Source organism: Euprymna scolopes, chromosome 14, assembly GCF_053919585.1.
Source record: "Euprymna scolopes isolate OS-2025 chromosome 14, ASM5391958v1, whole genome shotgun sequence".
In the NCBI taxonomy this organism is placed as follows: Eukaryota; Metazoa; Mollusca; class Cephalopoda; order Sepiida; family Sepiolidae; genus Euprymna; species Euprymna scolopes.
Window position 1 is genome coordinate 16,635,185 of NC_136495.1, and position 14,185 is coordinate 16,649,369.

Sequence of the window (14,185 nt, forward strand, 5' to 3'; positions counted from 1 at the left end):
TATTATTATTCTCATCATTATTATTATTTTATTATAATTATTATTATTCTCATCATCATTATTATTTTATTATAATTATTATTATTCTCATCATTATCAATATTTTATTACAATTATTATTATTCTCATCATTATTATTATTTTATTATAATTATTATTATTCTAATCATTATTATTATTTTATTATAATTATGATTATTCTCATCATTATTATTATTTTATTATAATTATTATTATTCTCATCATTATTATTATTTTATTATAATTATTATTATTCTCATCATTATTATTATTTTATTATATTTATTATTCTTCTCATAATTATTATTATTTTATTATAATTATTATTATTCTCATCATTATTATTATTTTATTATAATTATTATAATTCTCATCATCATTATTATTTTATTATAATTATTATTATTCTCATCATTATTATTATTTTATTATAATTACTATTATTCTCATCATTATTATTATTTTTTTATAATTATTATTATTCTCATCATTATTATTATTTTATTATAATTATTATCATTCTCATCATTATTATTATTTTATTATAATTATTATTATTCTCATCATTATTATTATTTTATTATTATTATTATTATTATTCTCATCATTATTATTATTTTATTATAATTATTATTATTCTCATCATTATTATTATTTTATTATAATTATTATTATTCTCATAATTATTATTATTTTTATATAATTATTATTATTCTCATCATCATTATTATTATTATTTTATTATAATTATTATTATTCTCATCATTATTATTATTTTATTATAATTATTATTATTCTCATCATCATTATTATTTTATTATAATTATTATTATTCTCATCATTATTATTATTTTATTATAATTATTATTATTCTCATCATTATTATTATTTTATTATAATTATTATTATTCTCATCATCATTATTATTATTTTATTATAATTATTATTATTCTCATCATTATTATTATTTTATTATAATTATTATTATTCTCATCATTATTATTATTTTATTATAATTATTATTATTCTCATCGTTATTATTATTTTATTATAATTATTATTATTCTCATCATCATTATTATTATTTTTCTTATCATTATTATTATTTTATTATAATTATTATTATTCTCATCATCATTATTATTATTTTATTATAATTATTATTATTCTCATCATTATTATTATTTTATTATAATTATTATCATTCTCATCATTATTATTATTTTATTATAATTATTATTATTCTCATCATTATTATTATTTTATTATAATTATTATTATTCTCATCATTATTATTATTTTATTATAATTATTATTATTCTCATCATTATTATTATTTTATTATAATTATTATTATTCCCATCATTATTATTATTTTATTATAATTATTATTATTCTCATCATTATTATTATTTTATTATAATTATTATTATTATTCTCATCATTATTATTATTTTATTATAATTATGATTATTCTCATAATTATTATTATTTTATTATAATTATTATTATTCTCATCATTATTATTATTTTATTATAATTATTATTATTCTCATCATTATTATTATTTTATTATAATTATTATTCTTCTCATAATTATTATTATTTTATTATAATTATTATTATTCTCATCATTATTATTATTTTATTATAATTATTATAATTCTCATCATCATTATTATTATTTTATTATAATTATTATTATTCTCATCATTATTATTATTTTATTATAATTAATATTATTCTCATCATTATTATTATTTTTTTATAATTATTATTATTCTCATCATTATTATTATTTTATTATAATTATTATCATTCTCATCATTATTATTATTTTATTATAATTATTATTATTCTCATCATTATTATTATTTTATAATTATTATTATTCTCATCATTATTATTATTTTATTATTATTATTATTATTCTCATCATTATTATTATTTTATTATAATTATTATTATTCTCATCATTATTATTAGTTTTATATAATTATTATTATTCTCATCATTATTATTATTTTATTATAATTATTATTATTCTCATCATTATTATTATTTTATTATAATTATTATTATTCTCATCATTACTATTATTTTATTATAATTATTATTATTCTCATCATTATTATTATTTTATTATAATTATTATTATTCTCATCATCATTATTATTATTTTATTATAATTATTATTATTCTCATCATTATCAATATTTTATTACAATTATTATTATTCTCATCATTATTATTATTTTATTATAATTATTATTATTCTAATCATTATTATTATTTTATTATAATTATGATTATTCTCATCATTATTATTATTTTATTATAATTATTATTATTCTCATCATTATTATTATTTTATTATAATTATTATTATTCTCATCATTATTATTATTTTATTATAATTATTATTCTTCTCATAATTATTATTATTTTATTATAATTATTATTATTCTCATCATTATTATTATTTTATTATAATTATTATAATTCTCATCATCATTATTATTATTTTATTATAATTATTATTATTCTCATCATTATTATTATTTTATTATAATTACTATTATTCTCATCATTATTATTATTTTTTTATAATTATTATTATTCTCATCATTATTATTATTTTATTATAATTATTATCATTCTCATCATTATTATTATTTTATTATAATTATTATTATTCTCATCATTATTATTATTTTATTATTATTATTATTATTCTCATCATTATTATTATTTTATTATAATTATTATTATTCTCATCATTATTATTATTTTATTATAATTATTATTATTCTCATCATTATTATTATTTTTATATAATTATTATTATTCTCATCATTATAATTATTTTATTATAATTATTATTATTCTCATCATTATTATTATTTTATTATAAGTATTATCATTCTCATCATTATTATTATTTTATTATAATTATTATTATTCTCATCATTATTATTATTTTATTATAATTATTATTATTCTCATCATTATTATTATTTTATTATAATTATTATTATTCTCATCATTATTATTATTTTATTATAATTATTATTATTCTCATCATCATTATTATTTTTTTTTTATTATTATTATTATTCTCATCATTATTATTATTTTATTATAATTATTATTATTCTCATCATTATTATTTATTTATAATTATTATTATTCTCATCATTATTATTATTTTATTATAATTATGATTATTCTCATCATTATGATTATTTTATTATAATTATTATTATTCTCATCATTATTATTATTTTATTATAATTATTATTATTCTCATCATTATTATTATTTTATTATAATTATTATTATTCTCATCATTATTATTATTTTATTATAATTATTATTATTCTCATCATTATTATTATTTTATTATAATTATTATTATTCTCATCATTATTATTATTTTATTATAATTATTATCATTCTCATCACTATTATTATTTTATTATAATTATTATTATTCTCATCATTATTATTATTTTATTATAATTATTATAATTCTCATCATCATTATTATTATTTTATTATAATTAGTATTATTCTCATCATTATTATTATTTTATTATAATTACTATTATTCTCATCATTATTATTATTTTTTTATAATTATTATTATTCTCATCATTATTATTATTTTATTATAATTATTATCATTCTCATCATTATTATTATTTTATTATAATTATTATTATTCTCATCATTATTATTATTTTATTATTATTATTATTATTCTCATCATTATTATTATTTTATTATAATTATTATTATTCTCATCATTATTATTATTTTATTATAATTATTATTATTCTCATCATTATTATTATTTTTATATAATTATTATTATTCTCATCATTATTATTATTTTATTATAATTATTATTATTCTCATCATTATTATTATTTTATTATAATTATTATCATTCTCATCATTATTATTATTTTATTATAATTATTATTATTCTCATCATTATTATTATTTTATTATAATTATTATTATTCTCATCATTATTATTATTTTATTATAATTATTATTATTCTCATCATTATTATTATTTTATTATAATTATTATTATTCTCATAATCATTATTATTTTATTATAATTATTATTATTCTCATCATTATTATTATTTTATTATAATTATTATTATTCTCATCATTATTATTTATTTATAATTATTATTATTCTCATCATTATTATTATTTTATTATAATTATGATTATTCTCATCATTATTATTATTTTATTATAATTATTATTATTCTCATCATTATTATTATTTTATTATAATTATTATTATTCTCATCATTATTATTATTTAATTATAATTATTATCATTCTCACCATTATTATTATTTTATTATAATTAGTATTATTCTCATCATTATTATTATTTTATTATAATTATTATTATTCTCATCATTATTATTATTTTATTATAATTATTATTATTCTCATCATCATTATTATTATTTTATTATAATTATTATTATTCTCATCATTATTATTATTTTATTATAATTATTATTATTCTCATCATTATTATTTTATTATAATTATTATTATTCTCATCATTATTATTATTTTATTATAATTATAATTATTCTCATCATTATTATTATTTTATTATAATTATTATTATTCTCATCATTATAATTATTTTATTATAATTATTATTATTCTCATCATCATTATTATTATTTTATTATAATTATTATTATTCTCATCATTATTATTATTTTATTATAATTATTATTATTCTCATCATCATTATTAATATTTTATTATAATTATTATTATTCTCATCATTATTATTATTTTATTATAATTATTATTATTCTCATCATTATTATTATTTTATTATAATTATTATTATTCTCATCATTATTATTATTTTATTATAATTATTATTATTCTCATCATTATTATTATTCTCATCATCATTATTATTATTTTATTATAATTATTATTATTCTCATCATTATTATTATTTTATTATAATTATTATCATTCTCATCATTATTATTATTTTTATATAATTATTATTATTCTCATCATTATTATTATTTTATTATAATTATTATTATTCTCATCATTATTATTATTTTATTATAATTATTATCATTCTCATCATTATTATTATTTTATTATAATTATTATTATTCTCATCATTATTATTATTTTATTATAATTATTATTATTCTCATCATTATTATTATTTTATTATAATTATTATTATTCTCATTATAATTATTATTATGCTCATCATCATTATTATTATTTTTTTATAATTATTATTATCCTTATCATTATTATTATTTTATTATAATTATTATTATTCTCATCATTATTATTATTTTATTATAATTATTATTATTCTCATCATTATTATTATTTTATTATAATTATTATTATTCTCATCATTATTATTATTTTATTATAATTATTATTATTCTCATCATTATTATTTTTTTATTATAATTATTATTATTCTCATCATTATTATTATTTTATTATAATTATTATCATTCTCATCATTATTATTATTTTATTATAATTATTATTATTCTCATCATTATTATTATTTTATTATAATTATTATTATTCTCATCATTATTATTATTTAATTATAATTATTATCATTCTCACCATTATTATTATTTTATTATAATTAGTATTATTCTCATCATTATTATTATTTTATTATAATTATTATTATTCTCATCATTATTATTATTTTATTATAATTATTATTATTCTCATCATTATTATTATTTTATTATAATTATTATTATTCTCATCATTATTATGATTTTATTATAATTATTATTATTCTCATCATTATTATTTTATTATAATTATTATTATTCTCATCATCATTATTATTATTTTATTATAATTATTATTATTCTCATCATTATTATTATTTTATTATAATTATTATTATTCTCATCATCATTATTATTATTTTATTATAATTATTATTATTCTCATCATTATTATTATTTTATTATAATTATTATTATTCTCATCATTATTATTATTTTATTATAATTATTATTATTCTCATCATTATTATTATTTTATTATAATTATTATTATTCTCATCATTTTTATTATTTTATTATAATTATTATTATTCTCATCATTATTATTATTTTATTATAATTATTATCATTCTCATCATTATTATTATTTTATTATAATTATTATCATTCTCATCATTATTATTATTTTATTATAATTATTATTATTCTCATCATTATTATTATTTTATTATAATTATTATTATTCTCATCATTATTATTTTATTATAATTATTATTATTCTCATCATCATTATTATTATTTTATTATAATTATTATTATTCTCATCATTATTATTATTTTATTATAATTATTATCATTCTCATCATTATTATTATTTTATTATAATTATTATTATTCTCATCATTATTATTATTTTATTATAATTATTATTATTCTCATCATTATTATTTTATTATAATTATTATCATTCTAATCATTGTTATTATTTTATTATAATTATTATTATTCTCATCATTATTATTTTATTATAATTATTATTATTCTCATCATTATTATTATTATTTTATTATAATTATTATTATTCTCATCATTATTATTGTATTATAATTATTATTATTCACATCATTATTATTATTTTATTATAATTATTATCATCCTCATCATTATTATTATTTTATTATAATTATTATTATTCTCATCATTATTATTATTTTATTATAATTATTATTATTCTCATCATTATTATTATTTTATTATAATTATTATCATTCTCATCATTGTTATTATTTTATTATAATTATTATTATTCTCATCATTATTATTTTATTATAATTATTATTATTCTCATCATTATTATTATTATTTTATTATAATTATTATTATTCTCATCATTATTATTGTATTATAATTATTATTATTCTCATCATTATTATTATTTTATTATAATTATTATCATTCTCATCATTATTATTATTTTATTATAATTATTATTATGCTCATCATCATTATTATTATTTTTTTATAATTATTATTATCCTCATCATTATTATTATTTTATTATAATTATTATTATTCTCATCATTATTATTATTTTATTATAATTATTATTATTCTCATCATTATTATTATTTAATTATAATTATTATCATTCTCTCCATTATTATTATTTTATTATAATTAGTATTATTCTCATCATTATTATTATTTTATTATAATTATTATTATTCTCATCATTATTATTATTTTATTATAATTATTATTATTCTCATCATCATTATTATTATTTTATTATAATTATTATTATTCTCATCATTATTATTATTTTATTATAATTATTATTATTCTCATCATTATTATTATTTTATTATAATTATTATTATTCTCATCATTATTATTATTTTATTATAATTATTATTATTCTCATCATCATTATTATTATTTTATTATAATTATTATTATTCTCATCATTATTATTATTTTTTTATAATTATTATTATTCTCATCATTATTATTATTTTATTATAATTATTATTATTCTCATCATTATTATTATTTTATTATAATTATTATTATTCTCATCATTTTTATTATTTTATTATAATTATTATTATTCTCATCATTATTATTATTTTATTATAATTATTATCATTCTCATCATTATTATTATTTTATTATAATTATTATTATTCTCATCATTATTATTATTTTATTATAATTATTATTATTCTCATCATTATTATTATTTTATTATAATTATTATTATTCTCATCATCATTATTATTTTATTATAATTATTATTATTCTCATCATTATTATTATTTTATTATAATTATTATTATTCTCATCATTATTATTATTTTATTATAATTATTATTATTCTCATCATTATTATTATTTTATTATAATTATTATTATTCTCATCATCATTATTATTATTTTATTATAATTATTATTATTCTCATCATTATTATTATTTTATTATAATTATTATTATTCTCATCATCATTATTATTATTTTATTATAATTATTATTATTCTCATCATTATTATTATTTTATTATAATTATTATTATTCTCATCATTATTATTATTTTATTATAATTATTATTATTCTCATCATTATTATTTTATTATAATTATTATTATTCTCATCATTATTATTATTATTTTATTATAATTATTATTATTCTCATCATTATTATTTTATTATAATTATTATTATTCTCATCATTATTATTATTTTATTATAATTATTATCATTCTCATCATTATTATTATTTTATTATAATTATTATTATTCTCATCATTATTATTATTTTATTATAATTATTATTATTCTCATCATTATTATTATTTTATTATAATTATTATCATTCTCATCATTATTATTATTTTATTATAATTATTATTATTCTCATCATTATTATTATTTTATTATAATTATTATTATTCTCATCATTATTATTATTTTATTATAATTATTATTATTCTCATCATTATTATTATTTTATTATAATTATTATCATTCTCATCATTATTATTATTTTATTATAATTATTATTATTCTCATCATTATTATTATTTTATTATAATTATTATCATTCTTTTATTATTATCTATATATTAATAGGATAGTGTGTGTTATTCATTTGTGTGCCACACTTACATTGGAGTGACTGTCGTTTAATTGTTATTAATATTATTATCATTATCATAATTATTATTATCATTATTCTAATTATTAATATTATTAATCATATTATTATCATTATTCTAATTATAATTATTATCATAAATATTATTATTAATCTTATTATTATTTTTATTATTAATATTATTATTATCATTCTTATAATTATTGTTATTATCATTTTTATTATTATAATTATTAATTATATTATTGTCATTTTATTATTATTACTATGTTATTATTATTATTTAATTATTTTTTATTATTATTACTATCATCATCTTCATAATCATCTTATTCGTCACAAACAAGACATATTGCCACTTAGACCTATTTGGGATGATGTTAACAGAGACACTGTGCATAAAGCTAAATAGTAATATATCTGTTTACATTACATTTAAATTTCTGCATATAGTCATGGAAGCAAGGAACTGGGAGGAAATTTCAAAATGCGGTTGTTTGAGAGAAGAAACTATAAGAGTATAAGGTTTTCTAGCATTTAGGGACACCCACAGTGAAGGAGTAGGATTTTACTCCTTGTCAGGTTTGTCAGGAGTATGTATATCGACCAGTCACAAGTGCTATGAGTTTGTCAGAGCACATTTTATTGAAATACTTGTAAAACAGGCATAGCAATGCCACATTGCCACAATGGTAGTGTGGGGCCAATTAGATTAAAGATTCTTTTTTAGACCGTCAAAGATGGCGATACTAGTGGTAGATCCACCAGCCTATGTGGCAACAATGCTCTATTCATGGGCAAATGGTGGTTTTGTAGAGATAAAAGATACCGTCAGGTGTAAATAATTTTCTAGCAAGGTAGAGAGAGCCTACCTTCTTTGCAGTAGCTTTGGCAATGTCTTCAATGTATTTGTTCCAACTCATGCTGCCTGTAAATGTTAATCCGAGGAGGTTGAATAAAGAGCTCTCAGGTGGTGTATTATTAATCATGGTAATCAGTGGTTGAGAAGGTTTCTTTTAATTGTTAAAGCTTAATTTTTTACCTCAATCAAGTGCTTTAATTAGAAGGTGACATGAAAAAATACAAGAACCTCGAAAATTACTTGAAAACAATGTGATTCCTGAAAAAAATGAACATTATACCAGTTGTGGTAGGGGAAGCTGGTTTAATCAAATTTTAAAATTAAAACTAGACACAATTACTGGTAAATGAACTTTACAAACAGCAATCCTAAAAGCAACAACATCAGTCCTTAATAAAAGAACCATTGGATATGAATGTAAATTTGATAGAAAGCAAGTGTTTGTTCCAGGTAACCTCTTGATTATCAAGGAGTATAGCGTGGAGCAGAGCAACCTGCTTATTTGGATTAGGCACCAAATTTAAATGAGCAAGTTGCTCTACCCCACCCTTTACTTGACCTGAAGTGCTTGTCTAGAACTACCCCCCCCCACCAACCCAATGCATGAAAAAACAAAAGTAAAGAAAAATCTGTATCATCCACATCACTATGACCGAAAGAAAATATTGTACATTAAAAATCACATAAATTGATCAAATAGTTTTATTTTTATAAGAAGATTATTTTTGAGCCATTTGGAGTTTTTTCCAATGCCTCCTTTCCTTAAGAATGGCTCTCTAAAATTTTACAAAAGTTAGAATTATTTGGAGTTATCTCCCTTGCTCTTTCAGACTGTTTTCAAGATGACATCACAAGGTTGTTCCATATCATTTTGCCATAAAATTTAATTTTCTTATTTAAAAATAAAACCACTTGTTCAATTTACATGATTTTTGATAAACAATATTTTCTTTCCTGTCATGGGTATGTGCATCATAGAATTTTTTCTTTTTGAATTTTTCATTGTAGAGATAGTTTCGGACAAGCATTGAAGATTGGATAACACGGTGAGGAGAATGATAATTTATTAGATGTGCTAAGGAAGACAATATTCAGCCATTTATAACACATATGTTTGAAATTGCATTTTTTCATAAAACACGCAAATGAAATAAACACATAAATATCTGCTCTTGTTTGCCTTTTTAAAAACGATAGGGTGAGGATAAATTTGCTTTGCCCACTTTTTTGGTTTTTTGCTAAAAAAAATTAAAAGTATTAGCAGAGCAGAATCATATCAGGACCCTATGCCAGTAAGTAGAGATTATGTTGACCACACACACACACACATGGAAAGCAATACTAAAAAGAATAAAGACCACAAAAAAGACTTTTATTAATTGATTGTGTTTCCTGATTGCTCACTAGCAAAACCAATACGTGTGAAGCAAGTACGCATTTGTTGAAAACGCAGAAGCACACGCTTGTGTGAAAAGACTGTGTGCTAAGCTTTGTTTGCATTGCTTTTTTTTTTTTTTGAAACGTTACAAATTCAACAACATACGCACACATCAACAGACACCCCCACACACACATAGACACATACAGACAGACACACCACACAAACAAACGTGTACACATGGACATGCTATACACACACACACACACACACACACAAGTACACCCATGCCACACACATACAATCCCACCAAATAGTTAGAATCAAAAGACACTTACCATTTTCTCCAAATTCTTTACACATCTCGTACAGTACCACACAAATCGAGGGTCGTTAACATCCTGGCCAGTAACAGGGGGTTTGTGGCATTCCTGCAAGAGACAAAATAGATTGGATCACAAAAACAGCCGACTGTAGTAGAGAAATAAACTAGAAAAAGTGACCCTGCATTAGGGTAATCGGGAGCAATAAATGCTATTGTTAAAGTTGAAGAATCAGAGTGAGAGTAAATCGTACTCATGTTGTGGTCTTGGAGAGTTCTATATTACGGCACCAGAGTGAATATGCGATATTCATTCTATATCACATGAACGGGATGTATATATTATGCCCGTGTGTCTAAACTCGTGCATCATCTAGTGGTATAAAAACCTACGACAACAGATACATTTTAAACAACAGACATGTAAGAAAAGGGACAAATAACAGTTCTCGGAGGTTGTAACATCGGGCCAAACAGAGAAACATACCTTTGCCATCCCTGATCTTGTTGAAGGATTCTTGCGGGGAGCTACAATGAATCTCAATAAATCAACAAATATCATGTCATGTTTTCAGCAACTTTTATTACTGATGTTTCCCCATTGGAAAATTGACACTGGTCCTTGAATGGGAGCCATCACTGTCCAAATCGATCCGTTCTTTCCTACCCCTGATTCTTGAATGTTCAAAAAATATATCTTTTCCAAACGTCTACCTAATTCCACATCACTCTAAAATGACCTTTACGCAAAACCATGTCGGACCCCAGAGGTCAACCCACTTAAATTATTTGTTTGTTCTACATTCCTTAATTTTAAAACATCCTAACACAAATAATTTTCTCTGTAAATATTTATTCTATGATAACACTCTATTTTTACAAATATTACAACAATCATAACAATCGTTGACTAGCAATACCTTCGGCATTGCCCTGCTGTATCTAACACTTATGCAGAATAAGGACCATACTACTGTTGGAATTTTCCAGGCAATTTATGTAAAACGCTGAAAGGTGCCAAAAAACTGTCTAATTAAATCACAGCAGCCAATATCAGTTAAGAAAACATTTGCTAGCTTCGATTTATTATATCAAAAAAAACTAATTTATCCTGATTTGAACAAAAAAGTCATAAAAAAGGAAAAAATTATTTTAAAAATCATTAAAAAAACTTTTTGCTATCAATTATTCGTTATCCAAAAAATAAATATTTTCATGAATTATCTTTGTAATAACATAAATAATATTTATTTTGTTGAAACTATCAACCAACATTTAACGATAACACAGTCGTTACTGAATAAATACAATCGCACAATTTATAATAATTAAAAGCAAACAAAAAGATGCATAGAAAACAGAGTATAAGCAATAATTATTTTATGACAGAAAAATAGTTGCAGCAAAATAAAATTCAAGTATGTAATGAGTAGGGCTAGGACAACAGAATATTCTTTTCATTGTTTTTACTCTCGAGTATATATCCTACACAGAGACAATTAATCAACTTAGAACCACATCACTGTACATAAAAACATATAAGATATCAATGGATATATACCTGAGAGTCTAAACAAGGAAAAGAATATACTGTAATGAGTATGTGGAGTTATCCATCTCAGTCTCATAGAATTCAAAAATGCCTCAGCTCAAAGTCATAGAATTCAAAAATACCTCAGCTCAAAGTCATAGAATTCAAAAATACCTCAGCTCAAAGTCATAGAATTCAAAAATACCTCAGCTCAAAGTCATAGAATTCAAAAATACCTCAGCTCAAAGTCATAGAATTCAAAAATACCTCAGCTCAAAGTCATAGAATTCAAAAATACCTCAGCTCAAAGTCATAGAATTCAAAAATACCTCGGCTCAAGCTCAGAAAATTAAAAAAATACCTTGGTTCAGGCTCAGAAAATTAAAAAAATACCTTGGCTCAGGCTCATAGAATTCTCAAAATATCCTGGTCCAGACTATTAAAATATCTGACCCAAGCCCCCAAAATTTAAAAATATCTGACTCATGTTGTTAGAATTCAAAAATATCAGACTTGGATCCCTAGAATTCCAAAATACCAAACTTAGGAGTTCAACTGACTCCCTCCGATTCCCACCAACTTCAACTTTGCTTCTTATTTGAACTTATTAGTCAAACAAGCAAAAATAGTTGCGACAGAACTCTTTAAGAAATTTCCAAAATAAACAACAATGAATATTCTTACGATATATCCATTCAACTGACACAGACTGAAGAACAACTATTTCAAACTTGAACGACAGATCAACAAAAATGTTATTTCAAATGATAGATTTATGAAATAATTTCAGTTGTTGGGTTAGTAGATGTAGCACTGTGTAACAGATGCAGATGTTCAGGTACAGGTTCAATTTAAGAGAAAAGTCCAAATAAAACTTGGAAGGAAGCCATAACAATGGACTTGGGAGAAAGAAGGATAAATAAAAAAGATGGTCAGAGATATACACCTAACCCCTCCCCCCCCCCCAAAAAAAAATGTCATACATGGAACCATATTTGGTATAAATAAGCTTTAGTCTATGCCTAACTTGTCCACTAAGATCCAGTCATGAATATGCAACAGTATTTGTTTTATCACTTCAATGATAAGGATGTGATAGAACCACATGGTCTGCCACTCAACAACTAACGCCGCTGATCCCAATACTGCTTTCTGGGTCTTCTTCTACTTTGTATTCTCTTCTGGCCATATTACTGTTTCTCATATTGTCAGCTGCTGAAGGGGGGGCAGGGGAGAGGAAACACACGGGTTCACAAGTCTAAAAGAAAAAATACACACACTCCAATACATTCTGCAAATATCAGTTGCATCCTCTGTGTGTGACACCATCAACCTTT

At 18.2% G+C, this 14,185-nt stretch overlaps 1 protein-coding gene across 3 annotated transcripts in view; it reads right to left on the reverse strand.

Moving 5' to 3' along the window:
* LOC145292872 (integrator complex subunit 12-like) overlaps window positions 1–14,185 on the reverse strand; it is an 85,124-nt gene that overhangs the window by 14,607 nt on the left and 56,332 nt on the right. For all 3 annotated transcript variants that reach the window (XM_080138987.1, XM_080138984.1, XM_080138985.1), the window contains exon 5: window positions 11,334–11,426. In XM_080138987.1, coding sequence (XP_079995113.1) covers window positions 11,334–11,426 — 93 coding nt within the window. The remainder of the gene's footprint in view (window positions 1–11,333; window positions 11,427–14,185) is intronic.